At 44.0% G+C, this 18,350-nt stretch overlaps 1 protein-coding gene and 1 pseudogene across 1 annotated transcript in view; one reads left to right on the plus strand and one right to left on the minus strand.

The window, feature by feature from the left end:
* Window positions 1-18,350, minus strand: part of Tmeff1 (transmembrane protein with EGF like and two follistatin like domains 1) — an 86,695-nt gene that overhangs the window by 27,444 nt on the left and 40,901 nt on the right. The window contains exon 6 of the mRNA XM_052718082.1: window positions 1,587-1,735. Within this exon, the coding sequence (XP_052574042.1) occupies window positions 1,587-1,735 (149 nt within the window). The remainder of the gene's footprint in view (window positions 1-1,586; window positions 1,736-18,350) is intronic.
* Window positions 12,366-14,200, plus strand: LOC128096112 (Golgi-associated plant pathogenesis-related protein 1-like; annotated as a pseudogene).

Consider the following 18,350-nt stretch of genomic DNA (forward strand, 5'->3'; position numbering starts at 1 on the left):
CACTCTCACCACCAATGGTCTCACCATTGCTGTCTCAGATCTCCGATGAGCCCAGGTAGATCTCTGCATGATGAACAGATTTCATTCAGACTTCAACTCAAATGTCACCTACTTTACAAGTCATTCCTGTGTAAACTGAAATAACATACACCCCTTGGAGAACCCCACTCTCCAGGGGACCACTGAGCTCAAGATTTCTCTTTTCCTACCATGTTTATCTGAACATGAGATTACAATCAAGATGGGATCTCGGCTATACTGTCAAATAACATGAAGACCCTTATCATGTGAACTGCACTGGACTGTGAAGACTAAAGGGAACCGTAAACACCTGCTGAGAGGCGCAGGCTTCCACCTCCAACACTCAGTGAGAGAGGCAATGGGAGGTGCAGCTAGGCATGGATAGAAAATTACTGAGAGGAATAAAATAAAACTGAAGGCTTCACCACTCTGTATCAAAGCTGTATAAATTCCAATTAAAACTCTCCAGCTTGCCCATTGCTCTGAACTGGATATTCCAGGAAGGAAATAAAGCAATCAAGCATCCCACCTAAGCTCTAAATGTACTGCATGAAATAAACTAAACTGTATTCCAAGACACAAGCTAAGAGGAATGTCTACCTATGGGATCTCTCTGCCAGGATATGGCTTCCTCCATCACGCCCCATGACTACCCTACCTGGAAAGCCTCTGAGGATCTGCTAGCTGCTCAAAACAGATATGAGAAGTGTGTCACAAACAACTCATTATTAAGACAAAATAATAAACTCACCTTTATAACCTTGTTGCATTGGCTCAGGTGAAAGCACATGCCTTTAGTAAGCACCCCCCACCGCACCCCACCCCACCCCCACCCCACCCCACCCACCCCACTCCCCAACAAGGGTAAAGGGAGTTGATCACAGCAAAGCAGTCCACAAGGATGGGTCTGTCCTGCATGTATTATCAGAACTGATTCACTAACCCATCCCACAGGGTATGAGGACAGAAGCCTGTCACTGTTTCAGTGACTGTTACCATTCATAGTAGGAGAAGAAAACCCATTATATGGTTCATGTTTCCTAAATCAGAACAAACAGTAAGAAGGGCAAATGGAATTTTTCCTTTACGTTCTGTAACTGTACACTAAAAACTATAACTGCATATAACATGGCGGGGGGGGGGGGGGGGGGGGGGGGGGGGGGGGGGGCAAAGGGAACTCTGTGAAAATAAAGGTACTGTGCTACAAAGAAAAGTGAGAATATATACAGCAAATGTACAGTTTTACTGTAATTAAAATAGTCTAACTTCTAGCTCTAATTGAATTTGAGATCACCTTAAAACTATAAATACATCTCAAACTGATTCAGATACACTCACGTCAAGCAAGGATAAGCTTAGCAACCAACCAAGACACACGGTTTATGTCTGGAGAGGGTGAAAACAAATGGATGTCTAAAACTACAGCAGATGAAACTTTAAAATATGCAGTAATAAAAAGACCACGCCTGAAGAATTATTCATTTCATAAGGTTGAGACACTACCAAGCCAGAGTATCAACATGTGATGTTCAAGACAGGTTCTTGGTGGACAGAAGGGCTTTTACCTGTGCAGTGGCCAAGATGTCTTATGTCGATCTGTTCTTGCTTTATACAAGATGCTTCTCGAACGAAACAGGGATTGTTATAGGAACTCCCATCGGAAGCACACACGGGGTTAAAACTGTACCCACTGCAGTCTATATTACATACACACCTGTTGAGAAAGACAAGAATCACCTGCATTGGACAAAGAAAAGATTCACGGCGGCACAGCAACAGCAAACAGTGACTCCTGGCATTCTCACTGCCTTCTGCAACATGAGGCAGAACAATGCTATGTCATTGATAAATCCCCAGTGAACTGAATGCCCGACTAAAAATGTCTCTCAGGTATGGATTAGGAGATATTGTTACCTCAGTCAGTAGCCTTTAGAATTTTCATTTTTAGATCAAATATCAACAACATTAATTAAAAAAAAATAAAACGGCACCATGGAAAGAGCACAGGACAGTGTTCTAAACCAAAGGTCAGGGTTTGTATCAGCATCTTCCTCAAAGTCTTATTTTACCCACCTGTGTAATAGATGATAATATACCTACACCAAACAGTTGGAACCATTAAAAATATAGTAGATATGCACTATGTCGAAAGTGCTTTCTAGCAACACATCTACCTGGGCAAGCGAGCGTTTCCTGTATCCAGATCCCACATCCAGAAGCCAGGAGCACAGGCCATGGAACTACTCCCTAGTCCAATGGAGCCTAACAGTGGGGTGACACACAGTCTCTAGCAAACGTCCCTGCCCTCCTACAGAAAACACATCTGGATAAAGTACTTTGAAACTTCCTCTTGGGCTACGCAGTGGTGATACACGCCTTCATCCCAGCACTCCGGACATAGACACAGGTGGATCTCTATGAGTTCGAGGCCAGCCTGGTCTACAGAGCAAGTTCCAGGACAGCCAGGGCTACACAGAGAAACCCTGTCCTGTCTGAGAACAAAACAAAACAACACAACAACAAACTTCCTCTTGGATACACCCCCTAAGTGGGAAGGAAAGCCAGCAACATTGAAAACACCGGTGACATGAAGACAGACGGAAGTTCTGCCTCTCTAAAGGTCATTTTCACCTTAAACGTGTTTACCAAATGGGCAGATCCAATTATCAGCTCTGGAATTCGATGAATAGGAGACACATTATAATGACCCACCTAAGGGATGGAATCCAGAGATCTCCACAAAGCTACAAGCATTGGCATGAGTTTCCATATGCCACAGGAAATGCTTTTAAAACAGGGCTGCCCTGAGCCATGGCACTGAACACTGGGAGAAAGTAAGAGGTTAAGGACTGGATGGGCTCTGGGCAAGTAACAGAAGCAAACAGGATCTCCTCTAGAGAAGCCCAACTGCATCCGAGGGCTCTGTGATTCTCCTGCAAAAGTGAGAAAAATAGGCACCCCTCCAAACATAAAAATTCATAAAAGAGTAAGAGAAAATAAAAGTACTTTAGAAAACAGTCTTAAGTGTGTTTCTACTGACTACTGAAAGGATTCTAAATAAAGAAAAAAGGATCCCAAAAGGAAGGCTGAGATGCAAAAACAATGAAGAACCAAGGTACAGACGTGTGCAAGTAATGCTAGGAAAATGTTGAATATAGAAGATAACAGCAGTGTCTTCCAAAGTCCCTTCATCACTAATAGAAAAAAGAATTCAAAATAGAAACAAAGTAGAACAAAGAAGGGCCATTACAAAAAGTACAAGTCAAGGGCGGGGGGGGGGGGGGGGGGATACACACACAAACACACACACAAACACACACACTCTTAGAGAAAACTCAAGAAGACTAAATTTTGCAATTAAATAGCAAAGACAGGCTGGATAAAATTACAAAAGCAAGTTCTATGCTGCCTACATGTTAAGGCTCTGAAAAGCACATGCTGCTCTTGCAGAGGATCCTGGTTCAGTTCCCAGCACCTGTGGCTCTCAACTGCCTGTAACTCTCCAGGGAGCCTGACGCCCTCTCCTAGACTCCACAGGCACCTGCACGCACACATGCACATACCCACACAGTCACCATATACATATGATTAAAGAGAGATGTGTTAAGATGTGATGATATAAAAATTGAGAAAAGAAAATGAACAGCGAAGGAGATTACACTTGGTGTGGGTGGAGTTAGCGTCACATACAAAAGACTCAGGACAAAAAGGATCATAATACAGAAGTTAGGAGGTTCCCCTGTAATACTAAACCATTTTATTATCAGGAAGATTGTCTAACATTCTAATAGAGTCTCAAAATCTACAAAGCAAATATTGACAAGACTACTGTGAAGAATACATAACTCAGTAACTCATAATGCAAACATAAAACACCAGTGAAAATGAAAGCAATCTCTCTCTCTCTCTCTCTCTCTCTCTCTCTCTCTCTCTCTCTCTCTCTCTCTCTCTCTCTGTCACACACACGCACACACACTGAGATTTGCTTAAAATATTCCCCCCAAAAAAGTTAAGAAGAGAAGAAAAGATGAAACAAATTTAGCCTTTTGAAGATGAGTGGCGGGTAGATGGGGAAGGGTCCACTTTAATATTTTTTCCTTTCCTGTGTGTTTGAAGATTCCTTTAATTCCTGATACTCTACCGACGAGATGTGAAACGTAAAACTGAAGACTAAAAGATTTAGAAAATTAAAGGTAAAAAAAAGAAAACTGATAAATTTGACTTTGAAATAAAAAAAGGATAATTATAGCCCATATAACCAACAAAAAATTAGTATCCAGAACATGACTATAAACCAGCCTCTTAAAGGATATATGGTTGATGGGGAGGGGGAGAGAAACAACAAAGAATGGAAGAAGTATATAAACACAAGATTATAAAGTTGCACAGCCTAACAAGGTTTACTATTAATAATCACGGAGTTGGGAAGTAAGACCACAATCACAATATCCAAGTCACAATGACAGTATCAAGCATAGTTGACAGCATGTGCTGGTGAGAGCCTATGGGAATAGCCACCTTGGGACTGCTCATTCCCATGAACAGCTAGACTTGGATTTTTTTCAACAATATCACTATTCAGTGGACTCCCAAGTCTCCTACAGGTGTGCACCAGGAGACATTAACTACACAGTGGTTTTCACGAGAGGCCATAAATGACCCAAATGACTGTATGTGATAAAATAGGCCATAAAAGGATGTGGTACTATCAAATTCAACACACAATGAAAATGAATGGACTCCAGCTGTGTACAATGACCTAAAGGAATCTCAAAAGCACTACTATTACATACAAAAGGTCAGGGATATATGTGTTATTTCTTGTCCACTTGATACAAGTCTCTGGGTCATTTGGAAAGAAAGAACCTCAGTTGAGAAAATATTTCCACCAAACTGGCCTATAGGCAAATCTGGGGAGCACTGTGTTGGTTAACGATTAATGTGGGAGGGCTCAGGGAGAGCCCAGTCAGCTACAGGCAGTACTACCCATGAGCAGGTCTGGGGTCTATCAAAGAGCAAGCTAAGCAAGCCACGGGGAGTAAGTCAGTAAGCAGCATTCCTCCATGGTCTCAGCTTCAGTTCATGCCTCGACTTCCCTCAATGATGGGCTGTGATAAGGACATGTAAGCTAAACAAATCCTTTCTTCCCCAAGGTACTTTTGGTCATGGTGTTTATCGCAGCAATGGAAAGCAAGCTAAGACAATGCACCCAGCATAATTCCATTGCATAAAACTAAAGTTTAAACTATAAATCAAAGGGTAGGAGAGATGTCTCAATGGCTAAGAGCACTGTCTGACCTTCCAGAAAAACCTGGGTTCTATTCCCAGCACATACATGGTGGTTCACAACCACCTATAACTCCAGTCCTAGGGATCTGATGCCCTCATCTGGCCTCTGTAGACACTGTTTGTATGTGGTCCACAGGCATACATGGCAGCAAAACACCAATACACATAAAATAAAAATTTTAAAGGAAAAAAGTATGGGACTGGACTAGGCCCTCTGCATGGCGAGACAACTGTAGAGCTTGCTTGGGGGGCCCCCTGGCGGTAGGATCAGAATCCATCTCTGGTGCATGAGCAGGCTTTTTGGAGCCCACTACTTAGGATGGGACACCTCGTGCAGCCCTGAGGCAGGGGGACGGGCTTGGACTTGCCTCTACTGGATGTGCCTCCCCATGGGAGGGCCTTGCCTTCTTGGGGGGGGGGGAGTGGGGGGAGGGTTGGGAGGGTGAGGCTGGGGAGATGGGGAGGGAGGGAAGAGGGGGATCTTTAAACTGATGTGTAAAATGAATGAAAAGATTTTCTTAATAAAAAAAAGTAAATAAAATCAAACAGCAAAGTAATATATATTTTAAGAGATATACCACCTAGAATAAAACTATAAAGAAACCAAGGGCACATTTTACACAAAGTGCAGGCTTTTAGGGAAGTGGGAGAGTCAGAGGGAACCGGCAGTACTAATAAATATTATGGCTTGAATAGGAGGGACCTCCCCAAGACTCGTGTGTGAAGCCTTGGTTCCCAGTACAGTAGGATTCAGAGGCAGGACTTTGGGACGTGACTGGATCAGGAGGGCTGTTTTCATCAATGGATTCACCCACGGATGGATTCTTATTTGACAGCATTACTGGGTGACCATGGGAGTTAGGAAGCACTAAGGATCCGTACTGTCCCCAGCTCTTCCTGTCTCTCCGCTTCTGCTCGACTCTACTGGGCCCTACCTGCTTGCTACTCGGTTTCCCATAGCAACGGGGGCCAAGTGACCATGAACTTCAGCCTCTGAAGGAGTGAGCAAAACAAAAAGCTTTCTAAGGTTACTTTTCTCCGGTGTTTTACCAGAGGTGAGAACAACACCATAAAACTCTATTCCTTGGTTGGGACGGAAGATTCACAAAAGCTTGTTTTATTTTTGTGCTACTCCGAGTATATAAGCTTTCTTGAGAGAAAAAGGCAAAATTAAACTCATAAGAACAATATCCACTAACAAGTAAAATAATAATAACAGTCTCATGCCATTATTTAATTTCTAGAATACAGGAGTTGGGAAAAGAATCAGAGAGTGTGGGGTGCCTAGAAGTTTAGCTAATCAGCAAAGGTTGAGATGAGATGAAAAGAGATACAGAAGAAAAATCCAGAGAACTACCGCCATCTACGTGAGAGTGAAAACATTTGCACAAACATTTAATTCTCACTTTCTCCCCCCCCCCTCTCTCTCTCTCTCACACACACACACACACACACACACACAATGGGCACTCCAGAAAGCCAGTGAAGCACAGGGCTTTAGGAAGCCATCTACCCCCAATCTTGCATCCAGTGCAGGCTCCCCCTGAGATCTGAAGCACTGTCACCCAGCCTGCCGGCCCACTTGCAGTGACGGTCAGCTTCCTATCTCACCAGGCAGTACATTTCACAGTTGACGGGTTTCTCCCCAGAATGGGCCCCAAACCTGCATCCCAGTGTCTCCCACCTTTGACCCATTGATGTGGTTCGATTACGAAGTGCCCCCACACGCTCCTGTGCAAACACTGGATTCCCAGATGGTGGCACTATCTTAGATTTGGGGAATTGGTATTAACTTGGGGTGTGTGTGGCCTTGCTGCAGGAAGTAGGATACTGGAGGCATGCGCACGATGACTATACCTCCTCCTTCTCTCTGCCACTCTCTCTCTCCTGTCTTTCCCTCTCTCCCTCACCCCTTCCTGAATACCTCCTCCATGATTTTCTACCCAAGAACAAGAGGCTAAGCAATCGTGGGCTAAAATCTTTGGAACCATAAGCTATGCAAGCCTTTCCTTCTCGAAATTGCTCTCTGGTGTTTATGCTACAGCTATACAAAGGCAATCGATGGGATTCAGAGTCCACACATAATAACCTCAAAATATCTTCCAAGAACACCCTCTATGTATTCAGAAATAATAATCATCATATTATATATAATTTCTCACTTCTGTAAACTGGATCTCAAGATTATTCATCATACACCAATGTGATAGCTTTTAATTTGCAACATTTTTATAGTAAAGCTTAAAATTTTTAGCCAGGCGGTGGTGACACACACCTTTAATCCCAGCACTTGGAAGGCAGAGGAAGGCAGATCTCTGTGAGTTCAAGGCCAGCCTGGTCTACAAAGCAAGTTCCAGGAAAGGCACAAAGCTACACAGAAAAAACCCTGTCTCGAAAAACAAAAAAAATTTTTTTTTTAAATTATTCAATGATCACTCATTTCTGTAGTATCCAACATCCCATCCCCCCACCCAGATTCAATATCTTATATGAGGCCACAAACAAAGCATGCATACAGTATAGAAATGATTACCTTAATTATTCTAGCTAATGTAAATAAACACAGGGAAGATGGCATCGATATTTCTTATGATTACATCTAACTTTGATTCATATCAAGGTTCTTAAACATATTTATTTCTGCTTGTAATATCTTCTGGAAACCAGGACTCTAAGGATCTCTATCAAAATTTTAGGTTACCTCAGAATGTTAAAAATAGTTTGGGCTCTGATTCTTTTTTTTTTTTTTTGGTTTTTCGAGACAGGGTTTCTCTGTGTAGCTTTGCGCCTTTCCTGGAACTCACTTGGTAGTCCAGGCTGGCCTCGAACTCACAGAGATCCGCCTGGCTCTGCCTCCCGAGTGCTGGGATTAAAGGCGTGCGCCACCACCGCCCGGCTCTGATTCTATCATTCAATCTCTCCTAGACTGACAGTCATAAGTCAGACAAGTATATTACATATTTTTACTAAGTCACCAATAAAACACTGATAAAGATAGAATCACGTAGCCTGTCATTAGAAAATTACCTTCAGAGCTTACAGAAAAATCAATCCACCGCTGAATAGCTATGAAAAAAAGCTTCGGGCTCTGGATGCGGGTCAGTTACTAGAGTGCTTGCCTGGCATCCCCAAAGCCCTTGGTTTGAGCCCCAGTACTGCATCAGCCAGAGATGACACACACCTGTAACACCAGCACTGGGACAAAGAGGCAGAAGGACCTACAGCTCAAGGACATCCTCACCTACACAGAAGGCTGGAGCCAGCCTGAGCTCCATGAGACCCTGTCTCAAAAAGCAGAGGAGTGGAGAGCTAGGACTGCACCTACCATCTGCCCTCCTTTCTGACTCATGTGTACCTCAGGCTGGCAAACACCTCTTGCTAAGATTTTTAAATACTGCAATTAAGGCTCTGCACAGCCCTGATACAGGAAATCTTACTGTATCACCACCTCCCCCAAAAGAGAAAGAAAGTAAGGTTCGCTTGAGCCTGACTTGTTCCTGGGAAGCCCATGCTGTTACCAGAAATCTCAATGTGTGCTCGGAAACAAAGTTAATGAAACAGAGGACTTAGAAGAAATCCAATGCTAGAAGTCGCTGGGGCTCAAAGATTAGGACTCGACTAGGACCAAGCTTTTCCATTAAACAAATGCCCCAAGGTCTTTCCCACTATTCGGACAAAACCTGGGGTGTTAAGTTAATTGTGAAACTATTTATCATAAAAAGTGCCCCACTCCCTTCCCCCTTTGTCCTTGTTTTCCGTTTCTTCTCCCCCAAGCTTAGCATAAAAAGGAGGGCGGTGGGGAACATCCCCTAAGTAAGATACCTCACTGTTAGCACAAATGCAGACCTTGTCCGCTAACATCGCATCCACCACCACAGCCCATGCTCCCTGTATTCTTCTATATGAAAATAAGACAAGCTTTTTAAATACTCCCCAAGTTCAAACACTCTTGTACATGTGTTCACCCTTCAAGGCAAAGTAACATTTGAAATGCCTATTCTGGGGGCCAAGGACAGTTGCTGCACACAGACACGTAAAGGAGAAACCAGCGGAAAACAGGAGGCCAAGCCACCAAGAGAACAGATGAAACTAATTCCCAAAAGCAATCTGGCAAAGGTAACAGACTTTCTGGTAAACTCATAATAGAAAAGGAAACTGGGTTAAAGGTAATAAAATGACTGATCCAAAAAGGGGGAGCTCTCTCCTTCCAGTCTGCCCCCCAGGAATGAGGGAAATTTATGGCAGAAACGAAGCAGCTGGGGTGTGGGGGAAGAATGGCAGAAGTGAAACAACCCAGGGAAAAGATAAAGTAAATAGTTCCACTAAGCAATAGTTTTCTACCTGTAGGACAGACCGATGGAGAATATGGACAGAAGACAAGAAGGTGAAGAGAAAGGAAAAATTATGAAAACCAGGTGTGTTGGGGGCATATAGCTACAGAAACGAAGACACTATTCGCTATCACCCTCATCATGCATTAAGAATAGTCTTACTAGGAGGGTAACTCAGTAGGTAGAGTTCTTGCCTTGCATGCACAAGGTCCTGGGTTCAATATCCAATACCACATAAAATGTGCAAGCCTCTAATCCCAGCACTAGGGAGGTAGATTCAAAAAGATCAGAAGTTCAAGATCATCCTGAGCTACATAGGGAATTCAAGACCATCCTAGGATATGAGTCTGTCCCAAGATAGTTAGATACACAGATAGACAGACAGACAGTTCAAAACAAGGGTTGCCAAACTACAGCAGTGGGTCAATGCAGACTGAAGCCTTTTTTGTACGTACACAAGCTAATAAAATTTTCTGTATTAGTGTGTGTGTGTGTACGTGTGTGTGTGTGTGTGTGTGTGTGTGTGTGTGTGTGTGTGTGTGTGTGTGTGTGTGTGTGTTTGTGTGTGTGCATGTATGCATATTTTATGTGGGTGTCTATAGGGGCCAGAATTGGGTCTCCCCTGGAGCTGGAGTTACAGGCAGTTGTGAGCCACCAGACATGGGTGCTGGCTGGGAACCAAACTCTGATCGTCAGGAAGAGAAGCAATCGCTCCTAACCACTAAGCCATCTCTCCAGTCCCTAAGAAGGGTTTTTGTATTTTTATTTGTAAAGGGGTAACCATAACAGCTCACATGTAGCCTGCAAAGCCTGAAGGACTTACCATCTAGCTCTTTGCAGAAAAGGTATGCCCATGCCTGGTTTACAAGACAAAAATGAGGAAAAACTGAAGGAGCAATGCTGTGGGATGGTCTGTATGTCAAATGTGTTGCTGATTGGTCAATGAATAAATCACTGATTGGTCAGTGGCCAGGCAGGAAGTATAGGCGGGACTAACAGAGAGGAGAATTGAGAGAACAGGAAGCTGGGTGAGAGAGACACGGCCAGCCGCCATCAGGACAAGGAAGATGTAAAGTACCGGTAAGCCACAAGCCACGTGGCAAGGTATAGATTAATAGAAATGGATTAATTTAAGCTGTAAGAACAGTTAGCAAGAAGCCTGCCACGGCCATACAGTTTGTAACCAATATAAGTCTCTGTGTTTATTTGGTTGGGTCTGAATGGCTGTGGGACTGGCGGGTGTCAGAGATTTGTCCTGACTGTGGGCCAGGCAGGAAAACTCTAGCTACAGAGCAATAAAATAAAAATGGCAGCAAGTAGAGAGAGCTGAAGACCTGTTCAGATCTGTGAAAAGGGTCTGAAAAAAAGCGACAAGACACTGTGCTAATCTTGTCAGCAACTACTCGACTGAGAAGCGTCATTGTTTATGGTGGGCATGGGGATCGACCAGAACTGCCTTGAACAAATGTCTGGCAGAGACAAGTGCTCCTCGGCAGGATGGAACCACTGCATCTACTTCCAAGAACTATGAACAAACCATTGCCAGTGATTTCTGCAGCATCGAAGGAATGAAATGAAATTAGCATCTTAAGGAAAGGCCAGCTCAGTGAAGCAATGAGCAGGCGAGGAAAATATTAAATCACAAAGGCTACAGACACAACCGGCTACAATAGCTACAGATGTTCCCAGATGCCAACAGTAGGGGGGGGGGGGGGGCATGATGCCCAGAGACCAGGAGGTGAAGGCATGAAAAATCACTGTGAGGGAAAACTCCAAAGCACGTGTCGACCATTGACTATATTTACTGTATTGGTACATGACAGTCACATCATTTCATCCTGACAAATACAAATGCCAAAAGGAAACCAAAAAACACTGTAAGACCCATGGAGAGTGTGTGAGATGACGTGCTCTCTATTCGTTTGTCACATGAAGTGAATTTTAGAGCATGGACACTGTCGCATGGTCACATTAGGAAAGTCTTTCTACCAAACTGCCTCCCTTTTCTCTCTGATACACCAGGGGCACTCCTGCCTAGGGGCTTTCTCTCCTCCCACAACACTGTTCTAGAGAAATCCCCCTGCTCAGTCCCTAACCTCTATGTCTCTTCTTTTTTTTTTTTTTTTTTTTTTTTTTTTTTTTTTTTGGTTTTTCGAGACAGGGTTTCTCTGTGTAGCTTTGCGCCTTTCCTGGAACTCACTTGGTAGTCCAGGCTGGCCTCGAACTCACAGAGATCCGCCTGGCTCTGCCTCCCGAGTGCTGGGATTAAAGGCGTGCGCCACCACCGCCCGGCCTATGTCTCTTCTTAAGTCATAAAATAATGGCTGAAAAGGAAATTACTGTTACAAAAAAGTAATTTGGGACTGAGGAGATGGCCCAATGGGTAAGAATACTTGCTACACAAGGATGAGAGCCTGCGTTTGGATATCCAGTACCCATGGGCTGGGCATATCCTTGAACAGCTGTGACCCTACACTGGCAGTAGGGGCATTACCAGGGCTTGCTGACCAGCCAACCTACCCAAAACAGGGCAAACTCCAGAGTGGAAGACCCTGTCTCAAGAGAATAGAATGGAGAATTATAAAGGAAAACACCCTAATGTCGTCTTCCGGCCTGCACACACGCCGGTGATCACACTCACACACACATACACCACACACAAAAGGGAGGGAGGGAGGGAGGGAGGGAGGGAGGAAAAAGAATATAGGTCACCCAGCACAGCGCATGCCCTGCGGAGCCAAGGAGTGCACACAGCTGACCACAGGCAAGTCAGATTCCAAACAGTTTACTAACGAGGTCCTCAAGGCCCACAATGAAAACCAGGCTCAGCATGGTGTCCCCACTGAAGCTTTGCAAGAAGCTCAACCAGGAAGCTCAGCAGTATTCGGAGACCCTGGCCAGCACAAGAATCCTCAGGCACAGCTCAGAGTCCAGTTGTGGCCAGTGTGGGGAGAACCTCGCATAGGCATCCTACTATCAGACAGGAAAGGAAGTGGCTGACAGGTGATACAGTGAAATCAAGAACTACAACTTCCAGCAGCCTGGCTTCACCTCGGGGACTGGACACTTCACAGCCATGGTATGGAAGAATGCAAAGAAGGCAGGCGTGGGGAAGGCTCTGCAAGTGATGGGTCCTCCTTTGTGGTGGCCAGGTACTTCCCAGCAGGGAATGTCGTCAACCGGGGCTTCTTTGAAGAAAACGTCCCACCTCCAAAGAAGTAACTCTCCAAACGTAACGAGAAGGCGGAGACACACATACGAAGTGCCTACAGAACAACAAAGAGCCAGCCGAGCATCTGTCCCTGTGGGCGTGTGTACTCTGGAGCATCTCTGGTGCACACACACTAGACAGCTGCGCATGAGCTCATTTCCGGTTAAAGGACGGGCATCTGAAGCAAATATCCAGGGGGTTACCTAGACCACAATTACTTAGATTTGAGTATGATCAATTATGACATCTTTGGGCTTTTAGTTTTTAAGCAGACTCTTTTTGTATCTTTCTTACTTCTAATATCCATCCTCAGACTCTGTATTCTGAATATGTGCCATGCTGAGCAGTGAGCTCATGTTCCATGATCATCCTGCACTGTAATCTCCTTTGGGTAGACTTTGAAGAGTATTAAACCTCCCTTTAAAATGTGAAAAAAGGAAGAGAAAGAAAGAAAAAGAGAGAAAGAAATACACACACACACACACACACACACACACACACATATAATAAAAGGCAAAGTTACAACAAAAAAAGATCAATAAAATCAAAAGTCAGTTCTCTGAAAAGACTCAAGTCAGGCAAACAAGGAAGATGAAAAAAAGAAAAGAAAAGAGTTGAGGGCTGGGGAGAAGGCTCAGCCTTTAAGAAAGCTGTTCTTCCTTAGGACCAGAGTTGGTTCCCAGCACCCACATCATGCAGCTCATAACCACTGGAACCCCAGCTCAAGGAATCAACACCCTTCTTGTGCCCCCTGCAGACACACACACAGACACACATATATACATAAAACCCCGTTTCCAATCAACCAAAAGGAGTCTGGAACAGGGGTTGGGGAAACAGTTCACTTATTAAGAGCGCTTGCGGGTTTGGTTCTTATCACTTACACTGGGGCTCACAACTATCCTTCACTCCAGTTCCATGGGATCCAACACCCTCTTCTGACCTTCACGGGCACCTGACAGATGGTGCATAGACATACATGTAGGCAGAACACTACAGCATATACAAAAATTAAAAATAATAATAATTTTTAAAAAGGATCTGAAGAGAAGGCACAGTGGTTAAGAGCATTTGCTGCAGAAAACCAGAGCTGGTTCCCAGCACCTACACAGTGGCTTCCAGCCACCTGAAACTCCGGCTTCAGGGGGTCCAAAACTCTCGCCTGGCCTCTGCAAACACCTGCACATACAGACACACAAACGTATATACACAAATGAAAAAAATCTTAAAAAGTAATCAAAAGACGAGACAGTAGGGCCAGAAAGTGACTGAATAGGTAAAGGTATGTGATGACAAGTTTGAGGACCCGAGTTCAATCCCCAGGAGCCACAGAGTGAAAAGAACCAACTCCTGAAAGTTGTCCTCTGACCTCCACATATACACAATGGGGGGGGGGGGTGTGCGTGCTCGTGTGCACACTCAAAATAAAATCAGTAAAAATGTTTAAAAACAAACCCAAAAGATCCATCATTAAAAAAGAAAAAAAATAACAACTTGAGAAGTCGGTGAGGACCACACTTACATGTAAAGATTTTAGAAACAACTTTATGGTTCTAAGTTCGAGGAACAAAGTGAAATTAGTAACTTTTTTTTTTTTTTTTTTTTTTGGTTTTTCGAGACAGGGTTTCTCTGTGTAGCTTTGCGCCTTTCCTGGATCTTGCTCTGTAGACCAGGCTGGCCTCGAACTCACAGAGATCCACCTGGCTCTGCCTCCCGAGTGCTGGGATTAAAGGCGTGTGCCACCACTGCCCGGCTGAAATTAGTAACTTTTTAAAAACATATCAACTATCAAGTTTGATCCCCCACCCCCAAAAGAGAGAAGTTGACAACACTATAACCATAAAAAAAAAACAAATTAGTTGTTTACCCCAACAAGTCTTTTACATGCATACACACACATATGGCTGCCACCATATGGCCAGGCATGGGAGCACACACCAGAGTTCTAGCACTCAAGAGGCTGAGGTAGGATTGTAACCTGGAAACCAGCTTGGGTTGTGTAGGAAGAGTATTTCAAAATAAGCAAGCTTGCTCTCTCTCTCTCTCTCTCTCTCTCTCTCTCTCTCTCTCTCTCTCTCTCTCTCTCACACATACACACACACACACACACACACACACACACACACACACACACACAGGACAAAAAAAAGTAACTGTTGGAACACAGTCCAAGAATGGAGTCGTGTGAGAATCTTGTGAGAAAACTCCAAGAAAACAAAAGTCTTGTGGCCTCAGTTTCTTCACAGCACAGAAGTGCTCTTGGAATGTGCTTCTGTGCTCCCCCCAGGTACAGCAGATAGGCGGGAGCCTCCCTCAGCTGTCGTTATTCATGTGCCTCTGTGGAAAAACATGTTTGTGCCATGTGCCGCTTGTCCCTGTGGTTACATACAGCTTGAACTCATGAGAACTTTACTCAGGTTGCCGTTCTCAACCCTCGGGGTACAGACTGTCTGGTGTTCTGACTAAAGTTGGCTACTGCATGAGACTTTAGTCTGCCTCACTTTTAAACCCTGCTCTCCCAGGTTCACACCACCAACTAACCAGACCAGTAAGTAAGGAACAAATTATAACACTCAACAATGAAAAGCCAGTAAAGGAAGAACCCATGAGTCCCTGTGAAGACAGAAAAACACTTTCCCTTTATAGAAAACACTCCTATGATGCATAGGTGGGAAAGATGGCAATCATAAACAAAAATACGAACACCAGTGAGCACTGGGTGCCTGGTACAAGGTGGGGCATGCCTATGATCACTGCTACTCAAGAGGTTAAAGCTGGAGGATCAGGAGTTTGAAGCCATCCTGGACTGTGTGAGGAGATTTTGCTTCATATGGGGGTGGGCGGGGAGGAGAGAAGGAGGGAGGGAGGGGGAGAGGGAGAGAGAAGGAGAGAGAGAAGAGAGAGAGAGAGAGAGAGAGAGAGAGAGAGAGAGAGAGAGAGAGAGAGAGTGTTATTCATCCACACATGAGAATCCTGTCATAGGGTCTAAAGAAATGGCTCAGCAGTTAAGAACACTGGCTGCTCTTTAAGAGGATCCAGGTTAGGTTTCCATCATTTACATGGTGGCTCACAACTGTCTATAACTCTAGTTCCAGGGAATCTGATGCCCTTTTCTGTCCTCCACTGGCATGAGGCACACACGGTACACATACATTTATTCGGGCAAACACTTATACACATAAAGTTAAATAAATCTTTTTTAAAAATTTTTTGAGCCGGGCGGTGGTGGCGCACGCCTTTAATCCCAGCACTCGGGAGGCAGAGCCAGGCGGATCTCTGTGAGTTCGAGGCCAGCCTGGTCTCCAAAGCGAGTTCCAGGAAAGGCGCAAAGCTACACAGAGAAACCCTGTCTCGAAAAAACCAAAAAAAAAAAAAAAAAAAATTTTTTGAAACTTGAATCCTGTCAGATATCTCAGCTGAAGAGCGCTTCAACAATAACTCCAACTTCCTTAATGTCCTAAGAAGCAATGCTGTCAACTCCAAAAGCCAAAACCAGGCTCTTCTTGTTTTGCAAGCTTTACAGGAACACTACTGCCCATTTATTCCCTGGTGATTGACACTATAATGCTGGTAATATTTTATTTTATAACCAGGTACACAGGAGTTCCCTAAATAGATGTAATGTAGATATTAGAATGTAATTTTCAAGTGAGGTACAGAATGGGCTACAGTGTACCACAACGACTCTATAAAAGAAAATGAATGTGTGCATGGATCTGCTTGCACATGCACGAAACACCCCTGGAAGATGAAACAAAAACCAATCACAATGATGGAAGACAACCGAGGGACTGGGAACCCGGGAGGGGAAGAGATCTTACCCTGCGCAGCCTTTCAAAGCTTTTCAATTTTTAACACTGTGAATTTCAAAGGCATAAATGCCTGCATACGTAAGTAAATAAATGACTAAATAAAATGACTTCTATGATTTAGGGCTAAGGTTTTGGTAAATTGAAGCTCCCAGTCTTTAAAATTGGAACAATACCTCCTAGCTCTGCTGACAGAATCAAATAAGATTTTGAAGGGGGGACCCTTTGAAATTATTTCAAATGGAATGTATATTTGAAAGGCATCATTGTTACTATCACTCAAACACATCTAACCCTTTTCATTCTTCCTTCTAACTCTGCAGAGAACACTACTCCATCTCAATGTAGTTTAGTTAGCAGTTAGGAAAACTCTAACTTAAATTAATTCAGGTGAGCTGATTTAGATTTCACAAACACCTAATGGAGCCTGCCTCAAGCTCAACACATTAAATCCTCACAAGCAGCTCTAAGTGAATAACAGATCCAAACCACCATGTGCTATCAACTTAACAAACAATGAAGGACCACCCTCAGCTCCCAACCTGTGGTAGTTTGAATGAGAATGGCCCCCATGGACTCATATGTTTGAATGCTTGGTCCCTAGTTGGTGGAACTGTTTGGGAAGGATTAGGAGGTGTGGCCTTGTTGGAGGAGGTGTGTCACTGGGTGGGCATTGAGGTTTCAAAAGCCCACACCATTTCCAGTTAGTTCTCTTCTCTCTTTGCCTTGTGGTTGTGTCTCACGATGTGAGCTCGCAGCTACTGCTCCAGTGCCATGCCTGCCTGCTGCCGAGCTTCCCACCATAATGGTCCTGGACTAGCCCCCTGAAACTGTAACTCCCAAATAATGCTTTCTTTTATAAGCTGCCTTGGTCACACTGTCTTATCTTAGCAATAACCTTATAGCAAAGTGCCTGGTCCCAGGGACCTCACAACCTGCCAGTGATCCTACACTATAAACATAGCATCACACAGATGCTGTTCTTCAAGACCAAGGAAGCACTCATAGAAACCATGGAAAATGCTTCCAAGAAGAGGTGGTGACAGTCTACCTAATTCACACTACATCTTAATCTAGAAGGAATGTGACTTAAAATAGAAAAACAGGTATGGGACTCCGACAAAGAGTGCCGGAAGCAACAAAGTGAGGCAAAGAAAGTCTCCAGGGACACTACAAAGGAACATTCAGAAGACAAGAAGAAGCTGTGGAGAGAGGAAGGTCTGTGCCTTAAAGACAAATCTATCAAGAGAAACCTTTATTGGCAACTGTCAGAAGTTATTTCTAGAAAAGAACCTGTCCTTACTAGCTAGCAAGTGTGTACAGATTACACCTCACACAAAATACCACTGAATAGTATTTATTTTCTATTACCAGCAGAGAAAGAAGTTAAAATTATTTTTCTATTATGATCTAAAGGGCAACCATAGAAGTTCATTAAACTAATTGACTTTGATCAGCTGACCATTCCCTACATGTATACACTGCATTTTGATCGTATTTATCCCCTTGACCTCTCTCACTCTCCATCTCATTTCCCTCTGGAGCCCTTGTCTAAGGAAGGCTCCATCCCACTTGTGTGTCTTTTTCTTAATGACCCCCCGAGTGTACTTAGGGTTGCTTGCCTGAGCATGGGTGTGGGGCTATTACTGGATCATAGGCAACTTACCAAAGGCTACACCGCTGAAGAAA

Source organism: Peromyscus californicus, unplaced genomic scaffold, assembly GCF_007827085.1.
Source record: "Peromyscus californicus insignis strain IS unplaced genomic scaffold, ASM782708v3 Scaffold_5__1_contigs__length_169319896, whole genome shotgun sequence".
In the NCBI taxonomy this organism is placed as follows: domain Eukaryota; kingdom Metazoa; phylum Chordata; class Mammalia; order Rodentia; family Cricetidae; genus Peromyscus; species Peromyscus californicus.